Source organism: Hypanus sabinus, chromosome 28, assembly GCF_030144855.1.
Source record: "Hypanus sabinus isolate sHypSab1 chromosome 28, sHypSab1.hap1, whole genome shotgun sequence".
NCBI classification, from domain to species: Eukaryota; Metazoa; Chordata; class Chondrichthyes; order Myliobatiformes; family Dasyatidae; genus Hypanus; species Hypanus sabinus.
The window spans coordinates 41,925,612-41,944,062 of NC_082733.1; the positions used below are offsets into that span (position 1 = coordinate 41,925,612).

General features: G+C 40.3%; 1 protein-coding gene across 3 annotated transcripts in view; it reads right to left on the reverse strand.

Moving 5' to 3' along the window:
- Nucleotides 1–4,649: 4,649 nt before the first annotated feature.
- Nucleotides 4,650–18,451, reverse strand: part of morf4l1 (mortality factor 4 like 1) — a 50,503-nt gene continuing 36,701 nt past the window's right edge. For 2 of the 3 annotated variants that reach the window (XM_059953033.1, XM_059953030.1), the window contains 5 exons: nucleotides 17,440–17,541; nucleotides 16,422–16,513; nucleotides 12,813–12,985; nucleotides 7,577–7,661; nucleotides 4,650–6,453 (listed from right to left, as the gene is read on the reverse strand). In XM_059953033.1, coding sequence (XP_059809016.1) covers nucleotides 6,369–6,453; nucleotides 7,577–7,661; nucleotides 12,813–12,985; nucleotides 16,422–16,513; nucleotides 17,440–17,541 — 537 coding nt within the window. In that variant the 3' untranslated portion in view covers nucleotides 4,650–6,368. The remainder of the gene's footprint in view (nucleotides 6,454–7,576; nucleotides 7,662–12,812; nucleotides 12,986–16,421; nucleotides 16,514–17,439; nucleotides 17,542–18,451) is intronic. The other variant, XM_059953032.1, reaches the window with a different exon arrangement.

Below are 18,451 nucleotides of genomic sequence, written 5' to 3' on the forward strand. Positions count from 1 at the left end.
GAGAAGCCTCTGTGACTCAATAGGGAAATGGGGAGAAGAAGACTGCAGGAGTGATAGGGGATTCCATATTGGCAGAGATCCATGTTAAGAGGTTCTGTGGACATGATAAAGAAACTAGGAGAGTATATTGCCTCCTAGGAACACCTTGGATCAGGTCCAAGGAATTCTAAAGGGGACGGTGAGCAGTCAGAAGTTGTGATACATATTGGTTTCAACGACATAGGTAGAAAACGGATGGAGGTCCTTAAGGGAGAATATAGGGTATTAGATAGAAAGCAGAAAAGGAGAACCTCCAGTTTAGTCATTTCTGGATTGCAGCCTGTGCCATGCACCATTGAGGGTACAAATAGGATGATTTAGCAGATGAATGTGTGGCTGAAGAACTAGTACAGAGGGCAGGGTTTCAGTCTTCTGGATCATTGGAATCTCTTTTGGGGAAGTTGTGACCTGTACATTCCAGGATGAAAGGGTTAACATATGAGGAGTGTTTGACTCTGGGCCTGTACTCTCTGAAATTGAGAATGAATTTCAATGAATGATCTCAGTGAAACCTGTTGAGATAGGGAGAATGTTTCGAGTAGCAGGGGAGTCTAGGACCACAGGGCACAGCTGCAGAATAGAGGGACATCTATTTAGAACATAGATTAGGAGGAATTTACCTTAGAGTAATGGATCTGTGGAATTCATTGCCACAGACAGCTGTGGAGTCCAGGTTATTCAGTATATTTAAAGCGGAGGTTGATAGGTTCTTGATTATAAGGGTGTCAAATGTCGCACAGAGAAGTGATAATAAATCAGCCATGATGAAATGGCAGGGTATACTAGAAATAAATTGCCTAATATTGCTCCTATGCCTTATGGTGTTACTCCAGATTTCCAGCTTCTGCAGTCTCATTTTCTGTTATATCCATTTAAAGCTCTACATTTCTCCATGTTGAATTTCTTCTCAACCACACAGCTCCCTTCATACAATTTTGCCAGAGAAGATTAGGTCCACTGTGATTTGGTTAATTGGGCCACCCCGATTCAAATGTATTTTGGAAGTGTATTGTACCTGCCTCAACTACTTCCTTTGGCAGCATATTGTGTCTGTGCCAACCCACCTGGATGTTGCCTTGTACAGTTCTGAAGTCCACTTTCCACTGGCTTATTTCACATGCAGATTTATGATTCCTGGCTCCAGATCTTGTCTGAAGACATTAAACAAAAAAAGGTCGCATGTGAATCCAAAAGACAACACTCTGAATGACCCTGCGAAGTCCAACACAGTGGCACTTTTCAGTAGGAGAGGTAACATGAACTAGAAGGCACAATTCTAAGTGGTACAGAATGCTTGGAATATATTTGCATAAATCATTGGAAGTGGCAGGTCAAGTATAGAAATCTTAGTTCATTGATTTATACCAAGGGTTCTCAACTCGGGGTGTGTGGATAGAGTCTGGGGGTGGGGGAGAGGGAGGGAGTAAGAACCTATGCAGCAGGGAAACGTAAGTAGTTTATCTTTGGCCCATCGAGTGTATCTGCCTCGATTTCTACAGGCAGCAACGTAGTACAGGGGTTAGCACAACGCTTTACACTACAAGCGGCCCAAGTTCAATTCTTGCTGCTGCCTGTAAGGAGTTAGTACATTCTGCCCGTGATTGCCTGGGTCTCCTCCAGGTGCTCTGGTGTCCTCCCACAGTTTCAAAGACATATTGGTTCGTAGGTTAACTGGTCCTGTGATTAGGCTGGGATAAATTGGGGATTGCCGGATGGTGCAGCTCACTGGAAGGGCCTATTCTGTGCTGTATCTCAATATACAAAATAAACAAACTTGTCTGGTAGCTTATTGCAGATACCTTTAAAAAGCAGTTAAAACAACAGGATTCAGGGCCTTATATAGGCAGTGTATAAGATCGAGGAAGGGATGACAAACTATCAAATGTGGGACATTACCAGGACTATTGCCCACTTTTAGGTGCCATGTTTCAGGGTTGATGTAAAGCCTTTGGAAAGGATGCAGAAGGGATTTGTTAGATATATTTCTGGGATTTGGAGCTTTTATTAAAGACTAGGGTGGTCAGAACAAGGTAAGTTGAAAACAGACCTAATAACTGTACCCAAGTTATTAAAGGTCCAGAGAAGATAGATGGAGAAGTTCCTATTGGTGCAGAGGTCAAGAACCATGGACTCAATGAAAATGGTTGGCAAGCAACCAGCAATGACAAGAGAGAAAAATGCTTTGTCAGAAATGGTTGGGAGGGTGGAATCACTACTTCGGGGGTTCGGGGGGGGGGGGGGGGGGGAAGAAACAGAGTGAACTGAGACGTTGAAAAGGCCCCAGCCCAAAACATCAACTGTACTCTTTTTCATAGATGCTGCCTGGCCTGCAAAGTTCCTCCAGCCTTTGGAATGTCATCTAAAAGAATGAAAATAGATTAGAGTCATAGAGAAATACAGCACAGAAACAAGCCCTTCAGCCCACCTAGTATTTGCTGAAACCATTTAAACTGCTACTCCCATCGACCTGCACCGGGACCATAAACGTTGAAATCAATTTCACATAATTCAAGGGCACAGCTTAGGATGATGATGCCTAACGGTGTCTCCTTTGCTCGTATCTTCAGAAACAACCCTATTTCTATCTTTAATATCTCCTTTTTTTCCTTTTCAGTGTTTCTTTGAAGACCCTGACCTGGAGTTACACACTGACTTTGGCTCTTTGCAGAAATGGGGCCTCACGACTGGCCGCTTTTCAATAAGCAAAGATACGATCTAGAAGACTAGTGTACCTTCAGGGTGTCGGACCTCTGTGGCTCTAGAGGTGGGCGGATTTGAAGTCGGTGCCGGCACAAAAAACTGGTGTGCTCTGGGAGACGGAAGATCGTAAGCAGCAAGCTGGCTGCTGGCTTTTTGCCCAGAGACCTGAGGTCTTAGGCACAGAGCTCAGAAAAACGACGTAACAGACTTTTAACACCATAAATCGGTGAGGTGTTTTGTTATGTCTCACCTCTCGTTGTGAAACAGGAACACTTCTTTTTCCCTTATTACGGAGAGAGCCTGTGGCAAATGAGTAGTCTTTGGGGTACTGCAACTCTGTGTCTTTATTGATACTTTGAGGCTGCTTATGCATGGGAGGGTGAGTTGGGGGGACTTTTTAACTGTCATTCATTCTTTGGGGTTTCCTCTGTTTTCATAGGAAAAGAATTTCAGGATGATTATTACAGACACTTCTCTGACATTAAATTGAACCTCCTGAATGTGCATCACCTGTGCTGGCAGCTCATTCCACACTCTCACAGTAAGTTTCCCCTTAAACCATTCACCGTGACCTCTGGTTGTAGTCCCACCCAACCTCAGTAGAAAAAGCCTGCTTGGAATTACTCCATCTATACTCTTCAATTTTGTATACCTCCATCTCCTCTTAGCCTTCTACATTCTAAGGAATACATCCCTAATCTATTCAATCTTTCCTTATAACTCAGGTCCTCCAGACCCAGCAAGGAAATGAACTTAAAAAGAAAATTTTAAAGTCAAGTATAGAGACAAAAATGGAAAGAGGAATGCAGTTTAGTGCAAAGATAACAAAATCAGTTTCTAATGGTAACACTATTAATGAATACACAAGAGACTAGAACTGATTGTGCTCAAAAGCCTTAAGTTGATAACTTCATTTACAGAGTCTGGCTCTTTATTTACAAAGGTATTGATCTATATCCTATCAGCATACTTAACACTGATTTCAATTACTTTACTGCAACATTAAACTGTGTCCATTTGAAAGTGTGTCTGAAAACAATTTTAATTTTAATATTTTTCTCCACTTAGAGAAGATAAAATAAATTACAATTAGCAACCAGTTTCGCAAACAGGATTTCTGCATTGCTGCCCTGATCTGTTCCAAAAACACCATCACTCTCGCTTGGCTTGAAAGTGCATAGGGAGATCTGGTTTCTGGCTGCATGCTCAATGGGCAGAAGCAGGGTGAAAAGAAGCTGGCTGGGAAATGTCAGGGACTGAAAATCCTGACCACTGTCCGTCACTCCAATCCGGGTGTCAATATGCACAGGAGGATGGCAGGGGGCAGTCTTGATAACGAGTTAGGTCCAACTCCAGAAACATGTGCAGGTAATTACTGAATGAACTGCACTGTCAGAGGGAACATCTGTTGATCTAGGCTCTATAGGGTCAGGGGAATAAGAGCCTAAGATTAGCTTTATTTGCCACATGTCCTTCAAAACGTACAGTGAAATGCTTCACTTGGGCCAACGACCAACACAGTCCGAAGGTGTGCTGGGGGGCTGCTTGCAAGTGTCACGATACTTCCAGCATCAACAGCATGCCCAACTTACTAACCCTAATCTGTACATCTTTAGAATATGGGAGGAAACAGGAGCACTTAGAAGAAACTAACATGGTCACAGGCAGAATGTAGAAACTTCTTACAGACAGCAGCAGGAATTGTGCATGGGTCGCTGGCGCTGTAATGTTACCATGTCGCCATCTGAGCTATTTGGAAATAATTCTGATTTACTTTCTCATCAATCAACATCACTAAACACTGATGTGGTCTTACAGGCTCTCAGTATTCACAAGTTAGTTATCACAATTCTCCCACACCCTCCACCACCCCACCCCTCCCAAACTAATCACAAAGAGTACACGCGAAACATCGTTCAACATTTTAATGGAATATACAAACACAAGGATGCAATCTTTTTATATACACAAACAACAAGCCATTCTCTTTCACTGAGTTCTGATTCTCACTGAAGGTGATCATTAGACTGAAACTTCCATGTATGGGGTACAAGTTCTCCAAACTGCCCAGTCTTCAATGCACAAAAACAGACTTTGAAAAGTCCATAGATTGCTTGCACCAGATTGTATAAAAAAAAATGAACAGAAGTTTGAATATTGTACAACATTGTCAAATACAAATGCAAGTAAGAATCTAAAAAAAACCACAAGATTATATTACATAACTCTGCATCTTTGGAAGATTGGCTCCAGAAAAGATCCTTTTATTGAAGTGATGTAGAGTGACAGCCCAGCTTTCTGTACAAAGCCAGATGTACCAGGGATGGCATGTTATTTTTATGGTAGAATCTCCCACTTTGTCCTTCCTGGTGATCTCATTGTCACTGACGGCCACAAGGGCTTTCTATGTACAGTTTGTGCAGGAATGGAGGTACAATAATTAGACTGCTCTGTCCAACTCCCCTACTGCGGTGCCGATTTTCTGATCCTTGTTGCCCTCTATGCAGTCTGGCGAGGAGGTTGATCGGTTATCTGCTGCAACACTATAGTAAGACTTTCAGCAAAGTAAGCTCTGGTTAACCGGCAAAAGTTTCAATGCAATTTAGTTCTGTACAAAGTTTGAGGAAACAACACATCACCCTTCCCTAATGAGCTTGTGGGTTGCACAGACTAACTGTTATGTAGGTTAAGACACAGCAGGAAAAACTTCCCATTCTGGGCTAACTGGAACCCAAGTAGCCATAGCTGACTGCCAACCTGGGCTTTGACACAAATGCTGTTGAAAGACTTTGGAGCTGGTTTTGTGTGCCCATGATATAGTTCACATACATGAAAAATGACCATTGTAGAATAATGAGGGAGCACAACTCAAAAGTGTGCAGTGCTGCTGCACCCGTGAGGCCCTCTGGTGGTCGAGGTCGACCATGGATGTTGCATCCCAGCTGTCTATGTGATGATACACAAGCCAGGTCAGTATGACATGGAGAGCAAGCTGCTGAGATTAGTGTCTTCAGGGTAGGAGGAAGAAAAGTGTTTCTTCTTTCCTGCCAAATTGCTTTTCAAAACTCCCTTTCGCTTAGGAATGGAAATCGCACTCATTCTCCATTGGTGTCAAGCACTCAGTTGTGTGTTTTCGCAAACAAAAATCCCAACTCTTAAATGCATTGTCCACAACAGGATAAAAAATTCACATGCAGCACATGAGACAGTTAAAATTTTTCTTATATAATCAAGTGCTGGGAAATGATAACCTTGTTTTTGCCCATTATGGAACTCATCCAAAACCAGGGCACATACAAATAAAACTGGGTGTTTACAAAAGAACCATGATTAAAAATGTCTTTAATGCTTCTATCCGAGGATAAAACCAAATCATTCAGGAACTTTATTTGGTTTACTCTACACTGACTTTGCCCACTACCCAAAAAAAGGATTTCCACTAGATGAATAACCATCAATAGTAATAACCCACTAAAATGGTTTACAGATTATATCTGGGACTTCATTGCTGCAGGTGCCAGTGGAAACAACTGTGGCATTGCTAATCGGTTTAAAACAAACCTGTACAAAAAAAAAGTTAAATGCAGAAAGATATCAATTACCAAGGGATGAAATCACAGGTTGTGAAATCACACAGCTTTCCGGTGATATTCTGGTGGTGCCACTTCATAATCACTTGAACTGAAGAGACTTGAGGCGTTTTTCACCAAGTACCTGAAAGTGAAGAAATTATGGTTATGAATAGCAATTCAGTTAGCAGGATGGGTTATAAGTGTCTCAATTTGCCTGTTCAAAGTATAGATGGGAGTGGGGAGATGTCAGAAGTAGGGTTTTTTTTAAATCAAGAGTGGTAGGTGCACAGAATGGGTTGCCAGGAATTCTGGTAGAGGCAGATACATTAGGGACATTTGAGAAACTCTTAAATAGGCACATGGACAATAGATAAATGGAGAGCTATGTGGGAGGGAACTGTTACATTTATTTGAGTATAGTTTAAAAGATTGGCACAACACTGTACTGTAATGTTCTATGTTTCTTTGGGACCTCAACCTCTCACAAAAAGGAAACAATGCTAAATTTGTAAGAGTCTGGTTGAACTTCAGATAGGCACTGAAAGACTCAGAGCGAGGCAAAATATAGTTTCCTGTCAAACAGCCAGTACAAGCACACGTTAATTTTTTTTAACCATTAGTTTTATTTGTTTGACATCAAAACATACCATTGACATGCATATGTGACAAACAAGGCTAATTTTTTTTTTAAAAAAGCTGTCCTTCTGAGCCATTTTATCCTCAGAGTGACAGAGAACAGGAACAGGCCTTTCGGCCAGCATCTAATGGAGAGGAGTAAATAGTCAACGTTTCCGACTGACACCTTTCACCAGGACCATTTATTCTCTCCACAGGTGCTGCCTGACCTGCTGAGTTTCTCTAACATTTTGTGCTGGAACATGTCATCTTCTCATTACTACTTTCAGGGTGGTGGTACAGGGGGCTCAAACCCACACAACGATCCAGGAACTGCTTCTTCCCCCCTGCCATCAAATAAACAGACTGTGAACACTACTGTGATAATAAATCTGTTCTGATCCTGAATTGATAAAAACTGTCCAAGCAGAAATTGTCTCTCTCCAGCTGACATGAGTATTTTCCCAGCACTTCTTCCTCGAAGTTACCAAGATTTTCTCCAGTTTTCACTGGCGTGCACTCGTCTTTAAGAATGAAATTTCACACAGCATCCTACTTCTGTGGCGCAAACCATTCAGAGCCCAAAAGAGTATTCGCTGCACTGTCCAGCATATTTTTAATGGCTTTGAGTATTTAGAAGTTCTACTTACTTCAAGAAATCATGCAAGTAATTTAGCAGCAAGGCCAAGCTCTTCTCATCCAAAGGTGTGTAGGCAAGCATTGCCCCTATTCGCACTGTAGGAGAGAAGATATACTTTAATAAGAAGGTAGTGTTAATATTCTTCACAGAACAGAAACAGGTTGATCAAACAACTGGCAATACAGTAAAGATCTTTACTCATTTATGTGAAGGATGTAAGAAATAAAGTTAATTCAATTGAGCACACCTACACAGAGCCCTGTCACTAGAAATCAGCATCCAGCATCAAGGACCTCCACCATCCAGGCCATGCTCTCTTCTTACTGATGTCATCAGGGAGGTACAGGAGCCTCAGGTGCCACACCACAGTTCAGGAATTGTTATATCGCTCAATGATCAGGCTCTTGAACCAAAGGGGAACTTCACTCACTTCACACAACCCCGTCACTGAACTGTTCCCACAACCTATGAACTCACTTTCAAGGACTTTTCATCTGATGTTCCTAATACTACTTATTTTCTATTTGCACAATTTGTCGTCTTTTGCACATTGTTTGTCCATCATTGTTGTGTATAGTTTTTCATTGACTCTATCAGTTCTTTGTATCTACTGCGGATGTCCACAAGAAAATGAATTACAGGGTTGTATATGGTGACATACATGTACTTTGATAATAAATTTACTTTGAACTAACCACTTCAGTTTAGCCATACCATGACCACTTTAAATCAGTGACTTAAAATAGACTTTGCTTTTTTTTTGTTCTACTTGTGTTCCTGTAAAAATTGGGTATAATTTATATTCATGCTGCTTAAATGACACTATGCACCTGTGATGCTGCTGCAAGAATTTCATCGCACCTGTGCACACCTGAATTCGGCAATTTCCTTCCACATTCCAAAGACACGCAGTTAGTTGGTTAATAGATCATAGGGGTGTAATTGTGTGGTGTGAGCTTGGTGGGCTGGAAGGTCTGGTTAGACTATGCTGTATCTACAAATAAATAAAATAGGTAATCTCAACTTTAGACTTTATATCAACCCAGTTGACCCATGCTCAACATAATTGTCCTCAAAGTCTCCAATCTCTCTATATATTTATTTGTGTTAATCTAACTCCCTCCCTTTCCACATTCCCAGCTAAGAAACCTTCTCTATCTGTACCGGATTTATTAGTGGCCACAGATTTACAATTCCTTGATTTAGTCTCACCTGCAGCCTGAAGTGCCTCTGCATCCACCCAATCAAATCCTTTTGCAATATGAAAGAGGTCAGGTCAGCCCTCAGTTTGAGAGTGATCTCAACTTCCCTGATAAATAAAGCTGCTATTATCTCCACACACCAAAGCAACAGTACAACAGAGATATTTTCGTGTGGAACATATAAGAACACAAACTGCTGTGTGCACGTCAGCTTGACCAGATAAATAAAATTTAAGTTCTCTAAAATACCCTAGCACAGAACCTACTGGAATAATGTCCAAAAACAGGGAAAAAAATTAAAGATCAAATTAATTTGTTATATGTGCATTGAACAATATAGTTAAATACTTCATCTGCGCCAACAACCAACACTCCAAAGATGTGCTTGAGGCAGCCCATAAGAGTCTCTGTGCTTCTCATGCCAAAGTAGCATGCCCACAATTCACTAACCCTAATCCACGTCTTTGGAATGTGGGAGGAAACCAGAGTTGCTACTCGTTTCTCTTTTTACATCAAATTTCTTGCACTGATGCTAGTTTCTGCGTTGCCTGTGCTTATTGTGCAGCTTCAGCCCATCTCATCAGTGCCAAACCATTAATCTACCTTGTTCCATCCAACTGCATCCAGACCATAGCACTCCATACCCTTCTCATCCATGTAGCTATCCAAATTTCTCTTAAATTTTGGTAAGATGGTGGTAAGATCAATGGTACACTTTTCTTTTTAAAAATGTGTTTTTTATGATCATAAGACAGTGCTGGACTCTTAAGTGCTGGCAGTGGGCGCTCAGCCGGGAGAAGGAGAAGCTAGTGGGAGGGCCAGAGAAGGTGAGAAGGTACTGACATGGGTTGCTGCCTGCTACTGTTATGCACCTTGGCCTCAGAGACCCACCAGCTTCCTGTACCCACCTGTTGACTAACCCCACCTGCTGACTGACCAACCAGTTTTGTGTACCCACCTGCTGACTGACCCACCTGCTTCCTGTACCCACCTGCTGACTGACCCCACCTGCTGAGTGGTTGTCTCATTCAACCATATCCATGTATGGTTTGAATGATAGTTAAACTTAATTTGATTTGATAAATATTGAAATCGAACCCACACCCACCACTTGCACTGGCAACTTGTTCCATACTCTCATCACTCTGAGTGAAGACTCCCCTCATATTCATCTTAAACATTTTGCCTTTCACCCTTAACCTATGACCTCTAGTTTAGTCTCACCCAACTTCAGTGGCAAGAGCCTGCTTGCATTTATCCAATCTACAAAGTCACGGCTCTTTATTGTTAAGCTGGTGTTAGTAAAACTAAAGTTGGTTAAATTTTAGGCTTGGCAGCTATAACTCCTTAATTCAGCAGACAGGAATGGCTCCTAAAACAATGAGAGGATCAAGGAGCTCCTAGCTGTTTCACTTTTCAAAGACAGAGTAGTCTTGGTTTACATTACGGTTTCATAATGGTGACTGCTTACAAGTAGTAATTTATTCACTGTCAGTCATTTTTATATAATATTTCATTGTGTAGTAACAGATTTTGATGTTTATCAATGGGTCTTATTGCTCTCAAATCATCATGGGGAAGACTTATTTTATTAAGTTTAAAAGTATGTTATCAATTTTTTTTAAAAAAGTTATTCAGTGGAAGCCCATGCCCTTACTGCTTTTTGTGGATAAGGACTTGGTGTAGTTGAGGTTCAAAAGCTCCAGCAGTTTAGCAAACTGGCATGGGCGGAGCCAGAGTGGTTAACAGTATAAAGGGTAAGTTGCCTGAAGTTCTCGGGCATCAACATCTCTGAAGATATATCCTGAGCCCAACACATTGATGCAATTACGAAGAAGGCTATTGTTTTATTAGGAATTTAAGTTTGCATGTCAACAAAGACTCTAGCAAATGTCTACAGATGTACCACACAGAGCATTCTGACCAGCTGTATCAACAGCTGGTATGGAGGCACCAACCTCCCCACCATCAGACATCTTCAAACAGTGGTGCCTCAAGAAGACGGCATCCATCATTGGCCCCTCACCACCGAGGACATACTTCTTTCAATCCACTATCAGATTGCTGAATGGTCCATGAACTCACTACTTGGCTCTTCTTGCACTTTATTTTTAAAGAAGATTTCTTATTGTAACTAAGAGTAATTTTTATGTATTGCACTCTACTGCAGCCACAAAACAACAGATTTCATGACAAGTCAGTAATATTAAACCTGATTCTAAAAGGCTAATTTACTGAAAGAGAAGGCTCACTTAAGTGTTGTATGGGAAGCTCCAGCTTTTAATTTATGCCTGGATACCAATGAGAGGATCAGCAATGGTAGCCATTTTTAATTGATCACAAGATGATAAAGAGCTGCTGCAATCTACCTAATGCACCCCACCATACCATCAAGCAGGCAGGTTCAATAAATTTGAATCCGCAAGGATAAGTGAAAGGTGACCAGAACGGTGAGACTCAAGAGCCTGTTCTTCAAGGCAGATAAGTTGTTTGTATATGTGGATGGTGCTGAAGGCAGCTCCATGATTTGTTGATGAATACCTAAAAGTTGCACCACCTATCAGAACCCAGGGCAATTTGAAACTACACTTCACGTTCAGAGTCTTGCACCAACATGCTCTTCTGGCTGAGTTTTTAAAATCTAAGTCTTATAGTCTTAAGAAGCTACCAGTGAACCAGCCAATTCATGATCTTTGTAGAAAATGTCTTTTTATTTAACAAAAAATATTAAGGTAATTGGGTATTAAGCATGCCAGAGGTAAGTTCTTTACACAGAGAGTGGTAGGTGCTTGGAACGTCCTGCCAGAGGTGGTGGTAAAGGCAGGAAAGTCGAGCATTTAAAAAACTTAGACAGGCCCATCGATGATATAAGAATGGAGGGTTATGTCAGAGAGAAGGGTTAGATTGACCTTAAAGTAGGTTAAAAAGGTCAGCACAACATTGTGGGCTGAAAGGCCTGTATTGTGCTGTAAAGTTCTATGAAATTCTCATTCTTCTGCCCCTTTCCATCATACGCCGACAATTTGCAATAAGGCTTCTGTTCTCAACAAATCCTTAGCACAATTTTTAATTAAGCTGCTTATTCAGTCACAAAATTTAATTATATAATGTCCAGCTTCTGAGTCATTTCTTCAAAGGCCCAAATTGTTTTACATTATTAAAAAGGTTGCTTACATATTAAACCATTAATTACAGATATCAGTTATGCACTGTTAGTTTCATTACTAGAAATGCACCAGATGTCAAGTAAAGAAACCAATTATTAGGAGGAAAGATAAGAGGTGCTGGCATTGAGAGCAAGGTAATGAAAGCAGTCGTTCACCTCCCACACCTCTTTATTCTGGCTATTTATTCTGGGTTTATTTTGGGAAACCCAATTTCCCTCGGGATCAATAAAGTACGTCTGTCTGTTCTTCCCCCTTCCTTTCCAGTACTAATGAAGGATCTCGGCCCAAAACGTCAACTGCTGGTTCTGCCTGACCTGCTGAGTTCCTCCAGCAGTCTACATGTACTGCTAATGAAAACAGCCATGATGGAATGGTGGAGTAGACCTGATGGGCCAAATGGACTAATTCTGTTCTTCTGTCTAATGGCAATATATAACCATTACTATATCACTGAGTTGTTGGGAAATTTTATTCTCACAATGACTTTAATCTTTGTCAGTCTTGGTTTATGTAGTTTCTCGTAAATTTAATTTTCTTCTATTTTCCTGTAAATACCTGCAGGAAAATGAATCTCAAGGTAGTATATGGTAACATGTATGTACTTTGATAATAAATTTCACTTTGACTTTGAAAAAACATTAACTGAAGATTGCGAAAATGAGCACAGCAAATGAACCATATAAATTGAAATCATTTCTCAGAAATTCTTTCCCTAGATCATGACAGAATGAGACTAGGCTGTGTTTGGAATGCTAATCATCAAATGAGGAGCGATAGCAAGGGGCAGCAATCATCTGCAACATAAACATCACCTTCTGCAGAGTGGAGGAAGGCAGTGAAGATAGCAAAACCAATTCAGAAATTTAAAAGAACTTGCCAAACAAACGAAGGAGATGTGGAGCTCCATAGATCTGTGCCATAGATGCATCAGGATGATCAGCCAGGATCTCTGCATATTGTGGCCGCTCAAACTTGTACAGCAGTTGGGTCCCCAACATCACGTTGAAGTATTCTTTTATTCCTGCAACTACTTCATTTACAGCATATTCCCTAAAAATGAAAAACCAGAACTGTTAAGTTCAAGTTCGTCATTCAAACACACACACATATATTATACACATACATATATACATACACACAGCTAAATAAAACATCATTCTTCTGGGACCAAGGTGTAAAACGCAGTACATATAGTTGGACAGCACATACAGTCACAAAATAATATTAACAAAATTTCCTGGGTGGTATGGCCTGAAGATTGACAGATTATTATAAAGTATGAGGTGCCTGTTAATGTACGACAGAATAATGCTCCTGACACTATTATAATAAAACAAGCAGCTGTATAAATATGTGAAACAGCTGCAATAAAAGAGAAAAAGTGACCAGTGCAGGATGAGAGTGTGTCTGTGAGTGGGGAGTGGAGGTGGCAGAACGTTCAAACACGGTGTACGTGTGCTGGGTGCAGAAGGGTGTTTTAAGAAGCCTGACAGTTCTGGTACCTTCTGCCTGCTGGCACGAGGTCAGAGAGATTGTGAGAAGAGTCATTGACAATTAAATCATATTCACGTTTTAATCAGTGTAAAATGAGGGGCTGTGTAGAAAACTCAAGAGGCATATATGGAGGTAAATGTGCGGTCTGTTTCTCCAAGGTTGAGGAAATCAACATCTAGTTCTTCCCCCTTCCTTGGTGACAGGATTGGAACTCCTAGGAGCGTACATCCCACACAACCCCTCATGGTCCTAGAACACATTATACACAATCAGGAAAGTTCTTCAACGTCTCTCCTTTCTGAGGCAGCTGAAGAGAGCTGGACGACGCACACCCATCTGCACATCGTTCCACAGTTGTGTGGTGATCGTTCCACAGTTGTGTGGTGGAGAACATCCTAGTAAGTGCATCACAGCAAGGTATGGAAATTGCTTTGCAGCGGACTGCAAGTCTCTACAACAAGAGTCAAAACTGACCAATGCATCACCAGCGCCAGCCTACCCAAAATCAAGAACATTTTCAGAAAGGTACTGGAAAAGGGCAAGCAACTTCATGAAGGATCCACACACCCTGCTCACAAACTGTTAGTACCTCTTTCATCAGGGAGTCTATGGAAAACCCATGCCAGAACCAGGAGACTCAAAAAAGGTTATTTTCCCCAAGCCAAAGGCTAATCAACTAACACACCCCACCATACTATCCCCCACCCCCAACCACAACTTTATAGTTTCCTGTCAGTCGTATTATGTTCAGACACTCCTGTGCCTCGAGTCACTTTATGAACCTATAATCAGTTTTGGTATACAAGTTAGAATTCATATTTATAATTATTCTTTTTTTTTTAACTATTTTTGATTTTTGTGGTGCTGTATCAGATCTGGAGTAACAATTATTCACTATACTTGTATACCGGAAATGAAATTAAACAGTATTGAATCTTAACAGGAATCCAAGGCAACATTTTCTCCCAGAGGGTGGTCAATATATAGAATGAGCTGCCAGAGGAAGTGGGCATGCTATGTTGATGCCAAAATGTGTGGTGACACTTGCAGGTTGTCCGCAGCACATCCTTAGGCTGTGTTGGTTGTTAGCGCAAACAATGCACTTCATTGTATGTTTTGATGTATCTGTGATAAATAAATGAATCCAGATCTGATTGCGACAGGTACTTTAACATTCAAAAAAGATGCTTGGGTAGGTACACAGATAGGAAAGGTTTAGAATTCAGAGACCCCCTTGCTCAATGGTATTGATCCATGGCATATAAAAGTTGGGAAACTCCAGGTTTAGAGGGAAATGGGCCAAACAAACCCAAAAAGACTGACGTAGATGGGACTTTGATCAGCACGGATCAGTCTGTTCCCGTGCTATACGGCTCTAAATCAGTTTATGACAAGGGGAACACAAGATACCAAAACAACCCCAAAATTGAGATGTTTGACAATGTAGATGCACAGATGGTGTTTTCCCATATGGGGAGCTTTTCTAGACTGGGTGGGGGAATTGTTTTTTTTTCAAATTGTGCACCCATTACATATACAGCAGAAAAAATTTGTTCTCAGAGGGTTTATGAATCTTTGAATTCACCATCCCAGGAAACTGTTGGATTCAAGCTGGAGACTGAAAAAAAATCATTCAAACTAAAAAGGGGCCAAGGGTTATATGAAAGTGGTGCTTGAGACCAAGATTTATACTTATATTATTCACCAATAGATCCCAAATAGAATTCATCAGAATATTAAAGGAAAATGAATCCAGCTGTAGATTACATCAAAGTAAACGAACCCTGAACTCGGACAATTTCAGAATTCAGAAAAAGATGAACAACGCACTGATTAGGGAAGGAAATCAGGAGAACGAGAAACAAAGACAATGTAGTAACGTTAGTCCGAACTGACTGAATTAAAGCAATATTAGAAATTAAGGAAATGGCAGCGGAATTAAACAAGTGTTGTGTGGGTTTTGGAGTACACAAAATCCTCTGTACATTCTTGAAGGATCGCAAGAAGTGATCTTACACAAATGTATTAAGACCTTGATAGGGTCGTAGCAAAGCCGGAGTCCTCAATAAAAAGGGAATTAGGAATTCAGAACAGATAAAAATTTTCTACACACAGAAGGCAGGGAATTTTTAGCATTATCTACTTAAGATTGCTGCTAAGTACATTCAATGGTGGGCAGAGAGAATGGAAGAAAGCACAAAAAAAAGTTAAAACCAAAAGATATGAGGTTAGTCAGTAAAGTAGCTCCGAAGTAAAGCTCCATGTTCAAATTAAAGAGAGATACTTTTTCATGTGACATCAACAGAATGACTTTGAAAGTCTGACAGTGTATGTTGTAATCACATCCACACTTTTAGTTTAGCTCTGATGAAAACTGATCAAAATAAAATGCTATGATTTTTCACTCTCCAGATGCTTCAAGTGCTCCTAGCACATTGTTTGCTTTCAATAATAAGAAACAAAAATAACACTCTAATGTTCCTTTTGCTTTCAAGTAAAATCACTCTCCCAAGCTGATAAAATCTAAAACAGATTCACAGAGGTAAACACAACAGGCTCTGCAGATGGTGGAAATCTTGTGAAACGTTACACCAGGCAGCATTGATTCAGTGGAAAAAACAATCGATGTTGAAGGATCTTAGACCAAAACATTTACTGTTTATACCTCGCCAGAGATACTGCTTTACCTACTAAGTCCTTCCACTATTGTGAGTTTTCACATAATAGTCACTGGATGTCGATCAATGGGCCAGTCATTTTTGAACACCTTTAGATGCCAGAGGGCATTTTCAAACTTCAAGAACGCTATTCTAATCATTGCAACTGAAACCAGGAGAAAGAGACCTCCATAGAAAGACCAAATAGTCATCAACAATCTGCTTCGCTGGTGCTCCTATCCAAGTCTCAGCAAAAGATTCCAGTGAAAATACCAGTGTTAGTTTTTTGCACTGTTTCTAGGCAAAATTATATAAGATAGCAAAGAAAAACTCACTTGTTATTATCGGTGTTCCCTCGTGACTTTTTGTAGTTGGCATACTCTTCCAGAACAGTGTCAACATTCTTTTTAGCAGGCAAGTGAAACAGCTTTAAAAGGAATGATTTCTAGTTAGACAGACAGCCATATTGCAAATACATGAATGCTGATTCATATCAACCAACAACGCTCACTCAATAACTAAACATAACAAGCTATCAATTCCACCTAATAATTGTATTCTGAATTCCAATCATAGAAACAAATTTGTGGTCTCCTGATCCAATTGATTATTTATACTACTATTACAATAAGTACTTTTCCTCAATGTAAAATAAGTGCAGGAACAATTTTCAAAACATAATACATTTTTCAACTTATTGGAAAACTTGCGGCATATGTTTTACAAACTTACCTAAGCAGAAAGTCTACTGCGAAGGAATAGCAACCAACATGTTGCATATTTCTATAATCTTGCAAGGGAAACCTGTCTCTACATTAGAAATGCACAGCAAAAAAAATAGCCCAATAAGGCTCAGTTCTTCTGTGCAGACTGTGTTACCTATCTACACTAATTACACTTGTCCACAATAGGCTCTGCAGTCTTTGCACTCAAGCCTTATAGAGGATCAAATCTGAAAAGCATTAGTTTGAACCAGATTACAATAAGGAAGGCATACATGCTAAATAGAAACAATATCAGCCTTAAAGCTTCCACATATGCCCTTTTCCTTTAGAATTATACACTCCAGTTATGATGCACTGAATGCACATTCAAAAAGGCTGAATATCATTACCCCACAACCATCAGGTTCTTGGACAAGAACATAACTTCACTTGCCCCATCAAACTGTCCCCACAATGGATGCAGATTGTGCAGGTTATTGTTTATTTATAATTATAATTACTTTATTTTCTCCTTTCGTTTTGTATTTGCAGTTTGTTGCTTTGTAGTTTTACAATTTCTTTCAACTACTCCCGCAGTAACCTACCTTACTCTATCAGGCTAATTAAAGTCAACAGTTTCAATAATAACCTGTTTTTGACGAGTGATCAAGTCCCAATCATCTACAAGCCATGGTTTCAGTTCCTCTGGAATTTTGACCTTTACTTCAACCCTGTTCATGAATGTCTCCTCCTGTAGAAATCAAGAAAATAGCAAGTTTAAGGATCCCCCTCAGATGGAGATCTCAGTTGACCATATTGCTGTTCACTTTCACAATCACTGCATGTCAAAAATGGATTTCTATAATCATCACCATTATTCATTACTACCATTAATAGGCAAATATTCCCAATCATACCCTGATCTGGCATGGACAGCCCCACTCACAACTCTGACCTGATTTAACAACCTACAGACTCACTTTCAAAGACTATTTACAGCTCACGTTCTTGGTATTTTAAAAAATTTGTACAATGGCTGTTTGTCTTTATGATTATTTTTTTGTAAATTCCATTGTATTTATTTTATTATAAATGCCTACAAGCAAATAAATCTCAATGTAGTATATGGTGACATATGTGTACTTTGAAAATAAATTTTACTGATTTGACTAAAGATATGGTGGCATGCAGAAGTTTGGGCACCCTGCATGGTCAAAACTTAGTAACAGCCCCTTTGGCAAATATCACAGGCTTGTAAACGCTTTCTGTAGCCAGCTAAGAGTTTTTCAATTCTTGTTTGGGGGATTTTCACCCATTCTTCCTTACAAAAGGCTTCCAGTTCTGTGAGATTCTTGGGCCATCTTGCATGCACTGCTCTTTTGAGGTCTATCCACAGATTTTCGATGATGTTTAGGTCGGGGGACTGTGAGGGCCATGGCAAAACCTTCAACTTGTGCCACTTGAGGTAGTCCATTGTGCATTTTGAGGTGTATTTCGGATTGTTATTGTTGTAGAAGCCGTCCTCTTTTCATCTTCAGCTATTTTACAGACAGTGTGATGTTTGCTTCCAGAATTTGCTGGTATTTAATTGAATTCATTCTTCCTTCTACCAGTGAAATGTTCCCCGTGCCACTGGCTGCAACACAAGCCCAAAGCATGAT